The sequence below is a fragment of the Schistocerca cancellata genome, chromosome 8, assembly GCF_023864275.1.
Source record: "Schistocerca cancellata isolate TAMUIC-IGC-003103 chromosome 8, iqSchCanc2.1, whole genome shotgun sequence".
Taxonomy (NCBI): Eukaryota; Metazoa; Arthropoda; class Insecta; order Orthoptera; family Acrididae; genus Schistocerca; species Schistocerca cancellata.
In genome coordinates, this window is record NC_064633.1 from 76,386,579 (window position 1) to 76,406,819 (window position 20,241).

Consider the following 20,241-nt stretch of genomic DNA (forward strand, 5'->3'; position numbering starts at 1 on the left):
TCGAAAACCAGTCCTAGGAATTGATATGTCTCCACTACAGTGAGTGGATTGTCATGAAGGTAAAATACGGGTTCCGGATGAATGGTACGACACCGACAGAAGTGCATGACACACAACTTTGCGGCTGAAAACTGGAAGCCGTGGGCTAGAGTCCATGACTGCGCCTTGTGGATGGCTCCCTGGAGGTGCTGCTCAGCAAGAACAGTACTGGAGCAGCAGTACTAAATGCAGAAGTCATCTGCATACAGAAAAGGTGAGACCTGAGGGCCCCAACAGCTGCTGCTAGACCATTAATGGCCACTAAAAGCAGAGAGACACTCAATACTGAGCCCTGCGGGACTCCATTCTCCTGGATATTGATCGAACTATGGGAGTCACCAACTTGGGCACAGAAAGTACGGAGCAACAGGAAGTTTTGGATAAAAATCAGGAGTGGTCCCCGGAGACCCCACTCATACAATGTGGCAAGGATATGATGTCGCCAAGTCGTGTCGTATGCTTTACATACGTCAGAAAAGATGGCAATCAAGTGTTGTCTGGAAAAGGCTGTTCTGATGGCAGACTCAATGGCACAAGATTATCAGTGGTAGAGAAACCCTGGCGGAAGCCACCCTGACACGGAGCCAGCAAGCCATGTGACTCCAGGACCCAACCCAACAAAGAACATTGGTGAGGCTGATAGCTATCCACATCAAGTGGGTTTTTACCGGGTTTGAGCACCGGAATGGTGGTGCTCTACTGCCACTGCGAAGGAAGCACACCATCACAACAGAGCCGGTTGAAGGTGACAAGAAGATGTCGCTTGTAGTCACATGAGAGATGTTTAATCATCTGGCTGTAGATCCGACCAGGCGCAGGAGCTGTGTCGGGACAATGTGCAAGGGCACTGAGGAGCTCCCACTCTGTAAATGGGGCGTTATAGGATTCACTGCAACATGTAGCGAATGAAAGGACATTCCCTTCCAGCCGCCATTTGAGTGTGAGAAAGGCTGGGGGGGGGGGGGTAATTCTCCAACGCAGATGCACGTGCAAAGTGCTCGGCAATCTGGTTTGCTTCGGTACATAGCTCACCATTTATGGTAACACCGGGGACAGCTGTTGGTGCCTGGTACCCAAAAAGATGTTTATCTTTGCCCTTACTTGGAAAGGTGATGTGTGGCACCCCCCAATGGTGGAGACGTACCTCTCCCAACACTCCTCCTCCTGTTGTTTGATAAGGTAGCGAACACAGGCACGGAGCCATTTAAGGGCTATGAGGTGCTCCAGGGAAGGGTGCCACTTATGCTGCTGTAGAGCTTGCCGACACTCCTTAATTGCATCAGCGACTTCCGGAGACCACCAAGGGATTTCCTTACACCTCGGGAACCCTAAAAAGCGAGGAATCGCGTTTTCTGATACATAAACAATTGTGCTAGTCACCTGCTCAACCATCACATTGATGTTACCATGTCGGGGAGATTCAGTGGTGACAGCAGAGGTGAAAGTTTCCCAGTCCGCCTTGTTCAAAGCCCATCTGGGCAGGCGCCCGTGTGCCTGATGCTGGCGCAGCGACAGGAAGATGGAGAAGTGGTCACTACCACATAGGTCATCATGTTCTCTCCAGTGGATATATGGGAGAAGTTCTGGGCTGCAAATTGATAAATCAATGGCCGAGTAACTACCATGAGCCACACTGAAATGTGTGGCGGCCCCAGTATTTAAGAGGCAGAGGTAGAATTGCGACAGTAAAGTTTCGATACCTCTGCCTCTGCCAGTAAGTGTGGTACCACCCCACAATGGGTTATGGGCATTAAAATGTCCCAAAAGTAGGAAAGGTTTAGGGAGTTGATCAATCAGTGCAGCTAACACACTCAGGGGTACTGCACCATCTGGAGGAAGATTAACATTGCAGGCAGTTATTTCCTGTGTTGTCCTTATTCCGACAGCCACAGCTTCAAGAGGGGTTTGAAGGGGCTCACATTCACTACAGACAGTTTAGGACATAAACGCAAACTCGACCTGACAGTCAATTATAGTCGCTACGGTTCCTGTAATATCCCTTATAGCTGCGGAAGACATGGGTCCACATTTTGCTGGGAACCAGGAAATGCAGATAGCAGGTGTAAAGCTTAACTGTTGCCCTAGCTCAGCCAGGCAGTTGAAAAAAACCACTGCAATTTCACCAGAGGATGACATCGTGAGACTGGGTAGGCATGGAACATTCAATGAGGCAGTTTACGCCTCAGGGTCACCTGCTGCCACCGATTTATTGCCTGAGCAATCTATATCCATTGTGTCTGAGGATCTGGCGAGATCTAGGTCCTCGGCAGACGCCAAAATCTCCACACCATCCACAGCCGCAGAGGTGGTTGGTGCCACCGCAATTTCCTTGGTCTTAGGGGGTTTTCTTTTTGGATTTCTCTCGCTGCTCCTTGGGTTTCCCTGGCTGGGAGGACTTCACTGGCTCAGTCTGGGGAACTGAGGATGAGCGTGAAGCCCTACGACCAGCTGCTTTTGAGATCTTTAGCCACTGGTGGCTGTCTTCTTTACCACTAGCAGAAACCTGAGAAGGGAGTGACCCAAGAAACCCCTTCCTACCGAGAGAAGCCGAAGATGACTTACGCCTCTCTGGCTTAGAAGTGGGGACGGACGTCCTCGATGGTTGGGAGGGGCGGGGGGGGGGGGGGGGGGGGGTGGTTTGCTCCCCGAGGTAGAGGTGCAGGAGCAACAGGGAGGGAAATTCCCCCACCATCAAGGGAGCAGGTGTAGTCTTCTGGCTCTGAGAGGTGACTTGAGTTGGCGGAGCTGATGGTGCCAGAATTATTGTAGAGGCGGCGTAAGACGACGTCATACGCACAGGATGCGGGCATTCAAATTTTCTTTTAACCTCAGTGTAGGTCAGTCAGTCCAGAGTCTTGTACTCCATGATTTTCCTTTCTTTCTGGCGAATCCTGCAGTCAGGTGAGCAAGGCGAACGGTGCTCTCTGCAGTTGACACAGATGGGAGGCGGGGCACATGGAGTATTAGGATGTGATGGGCGTCCACAATCTCAGCATGTGATGCTGGAAGTACAGCTGGAAGACATATGGCCAAACTTCCAGCACTTAAAGCACCGCATCGGGGGAGGGCTACAGGGCTTTACATCACACCGGTAGACCATCACCTTGACCGTATCGGGCAATGTATCTCCCTCAAAGGCCAAATTGAAGGCACCGGTGGCGACCTGATTATCCTTCAGACCCCGGTGGACACGCCGGATGAAATGTACACCACGTCACTCTAAATTGGCATGAAGCTCATCGTCAGACTGCAAAAGAAAGTCTCTGTGAAATATGATACCCTGCACCATATTTAAGCTCTTCTGGGGTGTGATGATTACAGAAACATCCCCCAGCTTGTCACAAGCGAGTAACTCCCATGACTGGGCCGAGGATGCTGTTTTGATCAAGACTGACACGGATCTCATTTTGGACAAGCCCTCCCACCCCCCCGAACTTGTCCTCTAAAAGCTCAACAAGAAACTGAGGATTCATCGTCATGAAATATTCCCCATCAGCTCTCGAACATACAAGGTACCAGGGCGAATAAGATCCGCTGCCATCCTTGGCCTGACGTTCCTATCATGGTGTGGCCAGGAAGGGGAACGATTTGGGGTCGTACTTCTGCGCACTGAATTGAGCTCGTGATCACTTAGAGACTGCTGGTGTTTCACCACCAGCAAGAGATGATAGACTACACTTCATTGTGTATCATCCACCCTGATGCCACCACTACGACCAGGGGCCCTCCCCACGGGTGCCACCCAGCCACAGCAAAGGCCACCTGGCAGGATGGCCATTATTGGGAGTCTCGATGCCCCAAGGGGATGGGCATCTACCCCTTGGCATATGTGGGGAGTTACCGGCGCAGGCATCAGCAGAGCGATCCCTGTGTGGTCAGGGGGCTACAACCAACAGGTTACATGGTGGCCCCACCACAATGGACTGGCTACCGTGCTGGATATCGGGTGCGAAGATGTCCATGGTCATTGTTGACGCAGGAATCGACACTGCATAGTGGAAAATGCACCCAGGAAGGTGTCCTCACCCAAGAGATGGAGAATGGGCAGGACTGCAATGCGATGACAAGAAAGTTGGCTAAAGATCTCAATGTACGATGGACACAATGCACCATGTAAGGCACCCTTCCCCAATTGGTTTGCTTTTCTGGAAAATTTTGAAGAATGGCATCAAACCCAACAGGGGACCATCACATAAAGGCCGAAACATGTGAAACTCCTTTTAATAATCTCGTATGACAGGCAGGAATACCTCGGGCCTATTCTAACCTGCGGGCCCACAGGGGTGGGCAACTTTTTGAATACCACTGTGCAGCCAATTTGCCATCTGTTGCGAGAAGAGAAGGATATGGCAGAATTCTTTCAGCTTGTTAATGACTCATTTGGCATACTGATTTCTTGTAGAATAGCTGACAAAAAGGCATTGGTGAGAGCTTGTGGAGCCAACAAGCAGGTCCAGGAAATGATCTCCAATTAAATGTATTTTTGCTAAAATAAATGCAGGTTGGCAACAGAATGCAACTATTGTCATTCCAGGAAGGGCTGTTAACACTGATTAAGTCTTTGTCTTTCATTTTGATCCCCCGTCACTCAGTATTTAGTAGATTTGAACAGGATGGCTAAATGAGGATTGCCTCAAAACTTTGTTTTTGCAAATTACAGGTATAGGTCATTTTAATCAACAGACTCCTCTGAGAGGAGTGAAATATCACTTGTGTTTGTTGCTCCCATGAAATAATGCTCCTGAGATTCCACTGTCTAACATTTCATCTGTAGGACTGGAAGATGAACAACAGCAATTCATATCATCGACATTGGTTTCTGGTATTTGGTTGTGATACTGCTGCACTATTTGCTGTGACTGAAGATAAGATATTTAATGTTCAGCAGATGGCTTCAACTATCTGGCATGTCATGTTGCACATTGTGCTGCAAAATGTACCACCACACTGGGAACATCATCAAATGAATTACTTTCTCTACTACAATATTTTTTTCAGAATAGGATGGATAAAATCTGTAGCGTGAGATAGTTTATCAGTACCATTTGACAAGTGGGTGTGACGAATAGCACTCCTCGGCAGTTGAAGGGATCTAAACAGTTAAGTTATTGCTACAAACTATGCATAAATAATAAATTGTGTGGTAAGTAGCCTTGTTTGTGGCAGTGCAGTAGAGCTTCTCACCCCTCAGCCGCAGTTCAGCATCAACACTGACTTTCCAACAGCCAATAGCAGGATGTTTTCCTTTGGCCCCAAACTTATAGAATAACCATGAGTGTGATCATGTTTACTTCCCAAGACTGCAAAGTGAAGTGACCAGACAACACTGAATCCTGCCACAAATGAAGAGAACAGTGCCATCTAGTGGTTTGTGAGTGCACCAAGCTGTATTGCCAACCTTAAGGATGGGAGGAAGGAGCATTAGTTTTGATCGTTCTGCTGAACAAGGTAATTGCAGATGAAGCACAATCTCCAGCTAGGAAAAGATAAAGGAAGTCACCTGCTGGGTCACTTCAAAGGAACCATTTTGGCATTTACCTTAAAACCTACATCTGTATGGCCAGAAATGGATTTGAACTGTTGTACTCCCAAATACGAGTTGACCTAACCACTGCACCACCTCATTCTGTCTACCAATTAACGAGAAGCAGAATGTAAGCGGAGATACACATTGCCTAACTCTCGCACAAATTTTATTTAGTAATTACTAACACACTCTTATTTAACAATAACCTGCAACTCTGCCCAGGTGAAGCCAGATAATGCAGTTAATGAAATTATTCTGGAATCCCCACAAAATATTTGTCTACAGCTGCCATAAAAATCTGTTGGACTAAAGATTTTATTCACCAATAAATTTGTTTCAATGCATAAATTGGCGAAAATCAGATGGTGCTGAATCTGACCATTAGTGAGGATGTTCAAACAACATTTACTTCCAATCCTTCGGTTTGCCCTTTGCCAAAGCACCTTTGAGAGCATTTGTATAGGTCTGATGAAATTTTTTGGAATTTCCAGCTAAATACACATTGCTTCAGTAACTTCAGAGACAACATTTGTATGTAATGTATGAAATTATAGTTTGTTTCATGCTTTATGTCAATTTTCTGGTATTTTTGAAAATTTATTATCTGATCAAGAGGAAGCCCTGGTTGTGAGTACAATTCCCATGAAGTTGATGATGATAAAGGTAAGTTTCTTTTATTTATGTGAAGAGTGCATTGTCCTTTGGTTGTAAATTTTGCTTAGTGGAGAAAGGATCACTATCTGTCAAATCTGATTTGTCGAAGGATGATAAATTGGTGATAGACTGAAAATTGAGGAAGATGTTTGCCTCTGCCTGTGAAGTCACCTGCATCCCTCTTTCCAATTATCCATTTTCTTTCCCACGAAGAAAATCAGTGAGAACGAAGGCTAAAAGTCAGATCTGGTTCACTGTAATTCTTATTTGTGCAATTATCTTCACAAAATAAGAACTGTCTTGAGGCCAGCAAACAAGTATAAACAGCTTGACTGCCTGTTTACAGTTACATCTACATAATTACTCTCCAATAGACAGTTAAGTGCTTGGCAAAGTGTTCACTGAATAACTTTTAAGTTATTTCTCTACTGCTCCACTCACTACCAGCACACAGGAAAAACGAACACTTAAACCTTTCTGCATAAGACGTTCCAATTTTTCTTATTCCTCCGTATGTAAGCAAGTGCCAACAAAACATTCTCACATTGTGAGGAGAAAATTTGTGCTCGAAATTTCATGGGAAGATCCTGCTGCAATGAAAAACACCTTTGTTTTAATGATTACTACCCGAATTCTTCATATCATATCCTTGGCACTCTCTCCCCCATTTCACAATAGCACAAAGCAAGCTGTTCCTCTTTGAACTGTTTTGACTTCCTCTGCTGATCTTATCTAATGTGGATCTCACATCGCACTACAATACTACATAAGAAGGTGGACAAGCATAGTGTAAGCAGTCTCTTTAGTGGACCTGTGCATTTCGTCAGTGCTCTGCTAATAAATTGCAGTCTTACAATATGCCTGTTGTGGTGGAATTCAAATACGCATCAGGCTAGAAAAACACACACCCACACCCACACCCATCCCCACCCCCACACCCATCCCCACACCCACCCCCACACCCACTCTCTAATTAAAAAAAGAAACTAATGGCGCAGTGTGGAGCAAACAACATGCTGTTAACCAAAACATCTATGCAATGAAAAAGATTAGCCATCTGAAGATGGGCATGGTAGTCCGAAATTGGTTACGACAATGAAATAAAACATTCAAAAAGTATTTGTGGCTGATTGCATCATTCACCAACTATCATTAACAGCTGTGGAGTTTACGAGATCCAACATGGATAAAATAATGTAGTCTTTGGTTTCCTTTACCCACAACATTGTCTATTACCTATGCGATCGTTCCAACTTAAGGTACTTGTAACGGTAGTCCCTAAGCATTTAGATGAATTTACAGAATTTGAGTTTGTGTAGTTTATCATATAACTGAAATTTAGTGGATTCCTTTTGGTATTCATGTAGATGACTTGGCACTTTTCGTTATTTAGAGTCAAATGGTTCAAATGGCTCTGAGCACTATGGGACTTAACTTCTAAGGTCTTCAGTCTCCTAGAACTTAGAACTACTTAAACCTAACTAACCTAAGGACATAGGACATCACACACATCCATGCCCCAGGCAGGATTCGAACCTGCGACTGTAGCGGTCACACGGTTCCAGACTGTAGCGTTATTTAGAGTCAATTACCACTTTTCGCACCATACAGATATCTTGTCCAAATTGTTTTGCAATTTTTTTGATCATCTGATGTCTTTTATAAGACAGTACATGACAGCATCATCTGTAAAAATCTATGAGTGCTACTTAAAATGTCTCCTAAATCATTTATGTAGATCAGGAGCAGCAGAGGGACTATAAAACTTCCTTTGAGAATGTCGGCTATTACTTTTTTTTACTCTATGAATTTCCGTCAACTACTACAAACAGTGATCTTTCTGGCAACAAACTACGAATCCGGTTGCACAAATTAGAATATACTCCACATACACACAATTTGATTGGAAATCACTCATGAGGAATGGTGTCCAATGCCTTCTGGAAATATAAATATGGGATCCATTTGACATCCCCAGATGACAGACTTAATGAGAATAAAAGCCAATTACGTTTCATAAGAATGATATTTTCTCAATCCATGTTGGCTGTTTGTCAATAAATTGTTATCTTTGAGATAATTCATAAGGTTCAAACACAGTATACACTCCAAAATCTTACTGCAAATTAGCGTTAGTGATCTAGGTCTACAATTCAGCAGGTTACTCCTATTTCTTTTCTTGGGTATTGGTGAGACTTTTGCCACTCTCCTGTCTTTATAGACTGATCTTTCAATGAGCCATTAGTTGTATTCGATTGCTAAATATAGAGCTACTGTATAAGCATTCTCAGAGGGACCTGAACAGTATGTAGTCAGGACCAGCGCTCTTGACTTTACGAAGTAATTTAAGCTGCTTTGCTACGTCGAGGGTATCTACAAGGTGCACAACTCTGCTCCCACCATTTGCCGATAGGTGGTGACAACGGTAAGTAGCGGTCGAAATAAAGACTGCAGACGTCAGGCAGTTAGCTCGGACCTCAGTCGACGTAACCTCATTCCAACATTAGTCGATTTGTGTCTGCAACATAAAGTTGTCCTCAATTGAAGATGTCAGTTTACGAGCCTAATTCTCATCACTTGCAGGAGGCGTTACTGTTTTGTTTCAATACGGAGAAAACGGAAGCCGAGTCTCATCGAATGCTCGAGTACGTGTGGTAAGGACGCTATTAGTGAAAGAATGTGTCTCTAGTGGTTTCAACACTTCAAGAATGGTGATTTTAAAGTCTTAGACTGGCATAGTGGTGGAAGAGAGAATGTTTTCGAAGATGCAGAATTGGAGACATTGCCCAGTGAAGACTCGCATCAAACTCAAGAAAACTTGGCACGATTAGTGGGAGTGACACAGCAAGCCATTTCAAAACGTCTCAAGGCTTTGGGCACGATTTAGAAAGAAGGAACTTTGGTACCGTGTGAGCTGAAACCAAGAGACGTTTAACGGTATTTGTTAACAGTTGCTTCAGAGGCAAAAATGGAAGGGATTTCTGCATCACATTGTGACTGGGAACGAAAAATGGGTTATTACGATAACCCTAAACACAAAATATCATGGGGATATCCTGGCCACGCTTACACGTCAACAGCCAAACCGAATATTCACGGCTCCAAGATCGTGCTCTGCATTTGGTGGGACCAGCTCAGCGTCGTGTACTATGAGGTGTTAAAGCAAAGTGAAACAATCACAGGTGCTTGTTATCAAACACAATTAATGCGTTTGAGCAGAGCATTAAAAGACAAATGGCCACAACACAGTGAGAGGCACGATAAAGTGATGTCAAAATGTACTTGGAAATGTTAAAATGGGACGTCCCACCTCAAGTCCTACACCACCTGCTGTATTCTCCACACATTACTCCCTCTGACTACCACCCGCTTAGATCAATGGCACATGGCCTGGCTGACCAACACTTCCGATCTCATGAATAAGTCACAAATTGGATCAATTCGTGGATCGCTTCAAAAGATGAACAATTTTTTCGAAGCAGTATTCGTACACTGCCTGAAAGATGGAAGAAAGTAGTGGCCAGCGATCGCAAATACTTTGAAAGATACGTGTGTAACCAATTTGTTTCATTAAAGCCTCAAGTATTGGGGAAAAAATCCCAGAAGCAAAGTAGTACTTCTACGTTACTCATATTCAGTTGTTCTCGGTACGAATTCCTGAATATTTATTTCTTCTTGTTTGGTGACAGTATTTTGGAAAATAGTGTTTTGTAATTGCTTTAGGAGCACTGTCATCAGTAACATTACCACTGCTATAGTGCTCTGGCCTCTTTCGTGTTCTGTGGAGGATCAGTACCATCTCTTATTAATTTATTTGGTATATCTCCTAATAGATATCAATACCACATCTGGTCTATGCTTACAGATTCAGACTGGAAGAAGTGAAGACGGTCTTTCAGGAAGTTGTGAAGCTAATTTTTATCTGCTTTTTTAAATATATGTGTTTTGCATTTATTTTTGGTGGGTTTGGATGTTACGATATTCAGTCTCACTACAATAATCTTGTTGTCACTAATCACTCTACCTGTCATGACGCTCCCTATTTGCTAAGAGGTCAATTGTGTTTTCTGAACCATTTACGCTTCTAAGGGAGTCCTGAAATAATTGTACAAAATAATTTTCTGAGAGCAGGCATTTCATTTCAGAAGGAGTTTTATGCTTAACACTGACTTTAAATGTGTATTTTCACAAACATATCGAGGGCAGACTTAAGACACTACCAACCATAACTGTTCGAGTGTGGTACCTATTTTTCCCCGAATTGTTCAGCAACTGTGTCATCTGAGTTGGGGGAGAGGACGGAGGGGAGGAGGGGGGGGGGGGAAGGGAGGGGGGGTAGTGGTTGGTAAAAGAAACCAACTATAATATAACCTCTTCCCGCACCAGCTCACAGAAACTATCTACTACCAGGTAAACTAGTTCTGGCAGGAATAAACACTCTAGCACCAACTGTATTTATGCACCCTTTCCAAAAATTGTTTGGTCTTCAGTAAAAATTTCAGATGAACTTATTTTCAGCTTTAGCCAGCTTTCCATACCTGTAATGATTTGAGCTTCAGTGTTTTCTATTAGCCCTTGGAGCTTTGGCTCTATTCCAAAACAGCTACCACAATTTACAACTACGATACTGATTGTTTCTAAGTCTACTTTCCTGTGTTCGTCGTGCTCCCTTTTAGACCGACACCTTTTCTGTAGTTTCTAGACATCCTCTAACCTAAAAATCCACTCAGTAGCCTCCACACAGCCCCAACACGTAGTGGACTCCTGACCTATTTAGCGGAACCCAGAAACCCACCACCCTATGGTGCAAGTCAAAGCATCTGGTGCTTAAACAGTCACTTCATACCTGTCTGAGCCTCTGATTCAGACCCTCCACTCAGCTCTGTACCAAAGGGCTACAGCCTGTTCTGTCGATGATGCTACAGATGGCAATCTCCACCTTCATCTCGCAAGCAGGTCTGGCAATCTTTATCACTTCAGCAAGCTGCCCGAAACCAGAGAGAATCTCTTCCGATCAAGTGACACACATAGTTAATTCTGACCTGAGCCACCACCTGCAGCTGACTGCACCCTGTGCTCTTCATGGCATCTGGAAGCATCCTTTCCACGAATGATTACTCCCGGTATGCACCGAGTGCACACCTTATTCCTTCCCCTCTACGGCAGGCATATCCCTAAGGAACCCCATTATGCACCTAATATTGGAGCTTCCAACTACCAGCAAACCCACTCTCTGTAAATGCCCAGAACTTGTGGACCAAAAGGCCTCTAGAATAGTGAGGGTGATTTTATCTGTGGGATTTCATCAGCCACAGATAGCACTCAAACCAGGGTGGCCCTCCTTTTGGTCCCCCCTGGAACATCATTCACTGCCTGCCTCCTCTTCCAGCGACTTCCTACTCGACTACGGATGAGGTATCAGCTTCAGTGTGGGCAGTATCTGGTTCAATTGGCTCCGAGCACTATGGGACTTAACTTCTGACGTCATCACTCCCCTAGAACTTAGAACTACTTAAAACCTAACTAACCTAAGGACATAGGACATCACACACATCCATGCCCGAGGCAGGATTCGAACCTGCGACCGTAGTGGTCGAACGATTCCAGACTGTAGCACCTAGAATTGCTCGGCCACTCTGGCTGGCGGCAGTATCTGGGGCACCCTTAGTACTGGACTGATTAGGGAATACATGGGACATGCTGGATGTCTCCCGCCGGATCCCCAACATCTGCCTCCCACCCCCGTGACGCCTAATGGCGACGGCCTCAAGCTGTGTGACCATAGCCAACCTCACCTGGTCCTTGAAGGGTCACCAATTCAGCTCTCATCTGAACACAGCGATGACACTCCTTATCCGTACGAAAAATGGCAAAGCTGTATACTACACAGTTATTAGAATGCTGGACACATGCAAGAAATTAAAGTGGATTATTAACCACACAGGTAATTGAAAGTAAGTCACTTCTGTTTGTAGCTCATACACATAATTCACATACAAACAAGTACATGCTTTATCTGCAGCAGCAACTGAAGGCAGACTCACTGACAATCCACCCAACACTGACACAATCTGAGCAAAAACACAATATTTTTCTGGGAACACTATACACTGGTCATTCATATGACAACTTTTATACTTTTTTCAGTCCTTACAAATCCTTTATCAGATCTCCCAACAATTACGGAAGTGCTACTCACCATTATTCTCAGGATATTTATTATTGTACATTAACAGTGACCAGTCCAATTCCAAAATTATATTGTACAAATGATCATAAGGATATGGCTGCATGAAATCTAAGGAAGCATTTAAAACCATAGAGCTTTCATACCCGACTGAGTCTTGAAACAGCCAGGCTAATGCAACCCTTGTATTCTTCAGGATTCTTTTTGACAAGAGCATCAATGAGACTAGTGGCTGCGGTGACAACTCCCATGTGCTGATCATTTAGAAGATGGATTATTCTTGATGTCCACTCTCCACTTGGGATTATCTCTTGTGATGTGCGGAATAATCTCAGCAAGCAGAGTGCGGCAGACTGCTTGACGACATCCATAGTATCTCTGGGTAAACATACACATATTAAAGTATTTCAATATCAAGAATAAGGAAAAGTCAAGAATTTCACCGCTGGATAGGAGAAGGCAAATTCTCCAGTGACAGACAATTACTGACCAAGCCCAAACCAACTACTATTAACATACTTTAAGTGAATGAGGGAAATTTATAATAAAAATATAAAAAACAAGTTTACCACTTGCTAGCATTCTTATAAGACTTATCCACAAAAAGTGGTGCAGAAAAGGAGACAAAGATAATAAGTATCTGTTGGTTAGGGAAGAATGTGTTTTTATGAAGACTGCATACTGTTTCCAGAACAAGCTATTACGAGTCTTCAACCTGAATATAAATTGGGTGTATCCAAACTCAAATGATTGTTATGTATCAATTACAATGCTACGAATTGAAATGCTTTCTCCAGTGACCATAAAATTCTAAAATTAGAAAAACACGTGTCGAGTTATGCCAACAGAGATCAATCTCACTTTTGCAATCTTATCACTGCAAATTTCAAAGCAATGAATTTTTAAGCTAATGCATTTCTTTTTATTTTTCATCAGAAATGTTCTATAGAATAGGAATATGGAGTGGTTCCTGTATCATTTGTAAAATTTTGAAAACAAACAAGCATGGAATAACTTTAAAATTTTACGAGCATGTTTTAGACATCTACTTCATAATTAAAAAAAAAAAACACTCTCATCAATGTGTTTGAAATAATTACTTATAGCACAATAATCGTTTAAGTAATTTAATAGTAAAAAAAATTACCACTGTTAAAACATAGTCATCTCTCATTGATTAATATGCTATCATACTGAAATATGAATTAAATTAAATAGTCTTTAGACTGACTCCTCATGCATCACTATGCTGCAATGTATTTAAAACAAACACACACACACACACACACACACACACACACACACACACACACACACACAAATATTGGACTAAACAATCCCTAAAAACTAGCTTTTGTTACAATGTATCTTGCTGTTTCACATACCCTGAAACGAGAAGTTTTGGTATCTCATGACCAAATGCTTCAGCCATTTCTTTGCTTCCAATATTTGCTATGCACTGCAGTGCTAGACTAACATGAACTGGGTTTCTGCAATACAAATGTTACATACATTACTATGTTTATAGTAAGTGCATATTTTGCTAGACATTAATATTTGTTTCTTACCTTGATGAAAGATCATTTTTGATGCTCTGGATAATAAGTTTGATGAGATCACTGTTGGTGTTTACGAGGACCGATATAAAGAGATAACCCTTAAAATAATAAATTTTAATTAGGACCACTGCTCATCATCATCATCATCATCATCATCATCATCATCATCATCATCATCGTACATTAGATCATAACTTATTATTTAACTTACAATTTGCTTTTCTGAGTATTTGTTGGATGAAAGCAGGTTAACTGCTTCCATATGGCCAAAGTCAATATCATGACCCAGTAGGAATATAAACAATAATTTACAAACATATTTCTTCTTCTGGTAACCATCTAACGTCTTATCACCTTTAAATTTACTCCTGATATTAGCTAATTCTTTGTTTATTCTTTTGATTTCTGCTTCTTTGCTTTTACCTGCAACAAAATAAAGAAAAATTAGCTATGTAAAGAGAGTTAAATACATAATTTAGCAAAAGTACTATGTACAACCATCACCCTAATATACTGGTTCTCATCAAAGTATCATTTTACATACACATACAGTTATAAAATACCAAGAAATAATTTGTGTAAGACACATATGAATGTATCAATACTGAAGAAAGAATGAAGAACATGGTTTAACACCCTACTGACAATGAGAAACAGTATGAACTCCAAACAAGACATTAAAAACAGTATTAGGTAAAACATAACATTAGACAATAATTGACTTAACAATTATGGGAACTTCCAGTAGTATGCTGCAGGAGATGGATAATACACGGGAAGTGGTCGCTCGAATATGTATCAGAAAGTGCATACCACTCAAACCGGCGTGCAAGTTGGGGAGTACATATAGAGAGGTATAAATGGGAATAGGTGTGAGATGTGTCCGAAAGAAATGTAGGGGGCGCCAGTATTGAGGCAGACAAGATTGAGCTGGTTGAAAAGGTCTGCTAACAAGGAGCCCCTCGGGCAGGATGCTGGAGAGCCCCAAAGGGGGTGGTGGGCATTGAAGTCTCCAGTTAACAAAAATGGTGCAGGTAGCTGAGCAAGAAGTTGCATCATGTCTGCCCTGGTAACGGCAGATGACGATGGAGTGTAAACGGTACAAAAGGAAAAGGTAAAAGTGGGGAGAGTAATGCGGATGGCAACTGCCTGCAGGCCGGTGTGCAACGTGATGGGATCGTAGTATCATCCCGGACCAGCAACATTACCCCTCCATGAGCTGGGATACCTACCACAGGGGGTAGGTCAAAACGCACAGAGGCGTAGTGTGCCAAGGCAATTTGATCGCATGGGCGTAGGTTCGTTTCCTGGAGGGCTACGACGAGCGGACGTTGCAAGCGGAGCAGCAACTTCAAGTCTTCACGGTTGGAGCGAATGCTGCGAATATTCCAGTGAATAAGTGCCATCGTAAGAAAATGAAGATGAAAGAAGGGGTTACCTCGAAGGCCGCTGAGGACCTGGCTTCGAGCGAGAACTGCCGCCGCTATCAGTAGGCGGACAGTCATCGTCCATTGGGTCTATAGGTTCATCGGCCATCTTGGGAGGATGGCCGGGAGGGGGAGCTTCCTCCGCCGGTGAACGGCCAGATGTTCGGCTACCAGCGGTGCGGCCAGGCGAAACGGATGATGGCCTGGGGCGGCAACCGCTGGGTGGCGCAGGGGAAGAAATGCGCCGTGGCGGAGAAGGAGAACTGTGCTTCCTATGAGCCTTCTTTGAAGGACGTTTGGTGGAAGTACCGGTCGAAGGCTGGGAGGTCGAGGTACGTAGGAAGTCTGCACGGGATGGTTCCATCTTGAAGGCCCGTGCATCGGACTTCGGGGTCTTCGTCTTAGCAGAAGCTGATGAAGGGGCTGGTGTCTGTGGGGTGATGGGAGGAAGAGGAGACGTCGACCGCGCGATCTTAGCACTGGCCGAACGGACGACCATTGTGCTGAAGGTCAGATCGCATGTCTGGGTTGCCACCTCCCTGGTAGTCCGAGGAGAGGCGAGGACAGTACTGTATTTCCCTGCTGGGAGCAGCGCGGGCTTCCTACTAGCCAATAGCTTGCGAGCAGCCGAGGTGGACACTTTCTCTTTGACCCGAATTTCTTGGATACAGCGTTCTTCCTTATAGACAGGACAGTCGCGGGAGGATGCGGCATGGTCACCCTGACAGTTCACACAACGAGGAGACTGAGGTGGACAGTCACCCTCATGGGCATCCCTGCCACAAGTGACACAGTTAGCCGCATTGGAACAAGCCTGTCGAGTGTGATTGAAACGCTGACACTGGTAGCAGCGCGTAGGTGTCGGGACATAGGGGCGAACAGAAATAACCTCGTAGCCCGCCTTGATGCGCGATGGCAGCTTAACACTATCGAAGGTCAAGGAAAGTGTCCGGGTCGGTACAAGGTCATTGTTGACCTCTTTCATGACCCTATGGACAGCCGTCACGCCCTGCTCAGTGAGGAAAGATTAATCTCCTCGTCAGTCAATCCGTCGAGGGAGCTAGTATAGACTACACCACGAGACGAATTCGAAGTTCGGTGGGCCTCCACCCGGACAGGGAACGTGTACAGAAGTGTGGCCCGAAGCAGTTTTTGTGCCTGAAAGGCGCTCTCAGTTTCTAGTAATAAGGTACCGTTACGCAACCTGGTACAAGATTTGACAGATCCGGCTATGGCATCTACGCCCTTCTAGATAACGAAAGGGTTGACAGAGGAAAAATCCTTTCCGTCCTCAGATCGAGAAACGACGAGGAACTGTGGGGCAGGCGGTAGTACTTTTGTCACTGGTGGCTGGTCACGTTTCCGTTTTTGGGCAGAAGTCGAGAGAGATGGAGTGGAATCCATTGCGGAGGAATCCCCCATGATTGCCAGCGTCTCCGATGGCGCGCTCCTTCCTTGTGTGGACCCTCTCAGAGGGCACTCCCGCCTTAGGTGAATGTTTACACCTCAGGTCACACCTCCCGAGAAACAGACGGAGGGACCAATCGGCATGGTCAGAAGGTATCAGCTCAGGCAATCACCCCTCCCCGGGCCTGGCCTTTACCAGGGGGTACGCGCGTGCCTTACATGTCTACCCAGGGCGGGGAATTACGCGTTACCCCGTCACCGGCTACGCGTGCGAACGCGTGGGTCGGCCTTCAGGCATGCACAGGGAGGAAGGAAGAAGAGGAAAAAGAAGAGAGAGAGGGAGAAAGAGGACAGACTGTCTCAAACGCCGAGGCGGAGACCAGAGAAGGCAAGGAGAAGGAGGCAATGAGAAGGCAAGGAGAAGGAGGCAATGAGAAGGCAAGGAGAAGAAGGCAATGAGAAGGCAAGGAGAAGAAGGCAATGAGAAGGCAAGGAGGAGGAGGCAATGAGAACGCAAGGAGAAGAAGGCAATGAGAACGCAAGGAGAAGTCAAGGGAAAGAGTAAGGAAGACAGTGAGGTGGAGAAGAGCAAAGAAAGGAACCAACAAAAGGAAGGAAGAAACGAAAAGTGAAAAACCAAAAAGACCACAATTATAGGTCGTGGAACCGTCCGTCTCCGGACGCAGGCGCGAACTACCCCCGTGAGGGGGATGGACTCCTTTTAGTCGCCTCTTACGACAGGCAGGAATACCTCGGGCCTATTCTAATCCCCGGTTTCCTCACTATGTGATACTCCTAGTTTTTCATTTTACTTTACACTCAGAAAGTCTGCTGTGAAATTTATATATTTACGTACACTATAACACGCTTCTTCTAAAATTTATACGGTGGGTAAGTGGGGGGGTGGGGGGCCTGGAGGGGAGGAAGGTTCATGACGATTCCGTCGTCTCCCCATGGATCGGCGCTTGAGACTTGTCAGTGTTCTCTTCAGAGAATATGGGGCCGTCGGCAGTAAGCAAGGTTAACAGCAGGGACGTCGTGATCTGTAATGTTAAAGTTCTTTACCTTAATTTTCACGTAAACGGAGACAGTTCAATGGTCAAGTACAATCTGCAGTTGAAACAAGGAAGTATCTATAAACTGAGATCTGCGGGTTCAGAGCCCGGCCGCGCAGCTATTTCTGGAGGCTGCAGTGACGCACGGAGCGGCGGCCAGGAAGGAGACAGCGGCGGCAATCAAGAGCGAGCGGCCACGCTCAATGACTTAATGACGCGTCTGTTTACGGCGTCTGTTCCCGCGTGGGCCGTGGCGGCGGCCGCCGTCTGCCGCCTGGCGCTACGCTGTCTGCCCCCAACTACCGACACCTGTTACACCACGTGCTCGCCGCTACTGGTTGGCTAGTTCTTGGAATTAAAGGGACCAAACTGCGAGGTCATCAGTCCCTTCATCCTGTATGTGTTAGAGCAAAAATAATCCTCGAAAGAAGGAGACAAAGGAAAAACTGGGAAAACCGACTGTAAGCAAGACACAACGGGGCAGAGAGAAAATCACGATGAAGAAGGAAGGTAATGGAGGGGTAAAGCCGGGTGAGCCGCTGTGCCCAAAATGAAGTCTGAGGTCCCTGGAGTATCGGATGCGATGGCAGACGCACCCTCTGCTCTGCATCCCACCAGCACCACCTCACCTCACTGTCCGTGAAGCAGCAGCACATACAAGATGACACAGTTTTAGGAAGAATAAAACATTAAAAACGACAAATATAAAAGAACAAGTAGAATAAAAAGGTGGGAAGGGTAGGGGCCAGGTCAGACCGCTGAGCAAGGTCTGCCATGGAACCCCTGGGCCAGAGCAGGCGATCATGACTCTTCGACGTTGACAGCATCCGTGGCTGGACTATCACAAGTGGAACATTCGCCCCCCCCCCCCCCCCCTCTCTCTCTCTCTCTCTCTCTCTCTCTCTCTCTCTCTCTCTCTCTCCCTCCCCCCCTCCCTCTCCATCTCCCTCCCTCACCATCTCCCTCCCCCCCTCCCCGACAAGCACTGAAGTGTACCTTGCGTGGGCGGGGAGGGGAAGGGGGGCGAGGGCGAGAGTGGGCAGCTGCGTCCTCCCCCTTATCCAAACGGGGAAAAAAGTGAAGGTAGTTCCCCCACAATAAGAAAAGTCATAGTTCATCGCTAAGAGCTGATAATAAAATACTTCTTTATTACGATGACTATCTTCGAGCATCATCAGGTACCTAAAATCATTTAAAACAGCTTAGATGGCGACGTAAAAACTGTGGCATCAATTAGCGGGAAATAATCGTAAGTTTCTGTTGTTGTTGTGTAGTAAGTTGGTTGGTTAGTGCAATGTTTCAGGGATCATTTTGCACTACAGAGCGCAATGATGTGAAACAAGTCTTTACATTTAAATCGCAATTTTGTACATATGGTTACATTCTAAACATTTCCAAGTTTCTTGCCAAAGAAAAAATACAAATGTTGTAAGTCCTTCCCACCACCCCTTACACATTTCAGTAACAGAAATTCTTTCAAAGAGTAGAAGGAGTTGTCAAGTAGAAACTTTTTGACATTGTTTTATTTTGCTGTCTGTCAAATTTTACATCACTGGGCAAGGGATCAAAATTTTTTGTTTCAGCATTGCGCGCTCTCTCTGCGAAAGACAACCTTAATGTCAAGCAAAGAATGTCATTTTTCCATCTCGTATTATAATTATGTACATCATTGTTCCTTTTGAACTGTAAAGGATTATTTACAACAGACGTCACGAGAGAATAAATATACTAAGTTTTAGTGAGAATGCCCAAATGCTTGAATAAATGTCTACAAGAAAATTGTGAGCGAGCGCCGCATTTTATTCTTACAGTACAGTTTTGCGCAATAAACATTTTTCTTTCTTAAAAATGAGTTACGCCAGAATATTATCCATATGACGTTATTGAATGAAACTAGGCAAACCATCTCAACTTAACTGATTTGTCCCTCCCTAAGATTTGCAATGATTCTAAGTGCAAATGTGGCTGAAATACAATATACTATACTGTGAATAATAAAAAGTACTACACACTGTCCATCTTCCTTGCTTACACACACACACACACACACACACACACACACACACACACTGGTTCGAACATTGTGTATTAAGGTAATGAATATGCTGGAGGTATTCACAAACCTTACTGGCAACCTGCCCCGCCACAAAGACGCATGAATTCAGAATCAGCTGTACGAAGGCCTGAACTGTATACGTAGACATTTGTGCTCAAATCTTGAAACCATTTTACAATTCGCCGCTTAAGTCGCTGCAACTGGAAAGCCACATGAGTATGGGTTTGAAAGCGTCCAGGAGCGTTATACTTTCAGTTCACGATGGTTATTCTCATGTTACCAGTCAAAGTAAAACAGTAATAAACCTTAATACTGAAAGTAATCGCTGTA

The 20,241-nt window shown here is 44.7% G+C and overlaps 1 protein-coding gene across 1 annotated transcript in view; it reads right to left on the reverse strand.

Annotated features, from left to right (window-relative positions):
- Positions 1-20,241, reverse strand: part of LOC126095111 (AP-2 complex subunit alpha) — a 318,173-nt gene that overhangs the window by 122,249 nt on the left and 175,683 nt on the right. The window contains exons 3-6 of the mRNA XM_049909819.1: positions 14,178-14,389; positions 13,976-14,064; positions 13,793-13,897; positions 12,554-12,785 (exon numbers count right to left, since the gene is read on the reverse strand). Of these exons, the coding sequence (XP_049765776.1) occupies positions 12,554-12,785; positions 13,793-13,897; positions 13,976-14,064; positions 14,178-14,389 (638 nt within the window). The remainder of the gene's footprint in view (positions 1-12,553; positions 12,786-13,792; positions 13,898-13,975; positions 14,065-14,177; positions 14,390-20,241) is intronic.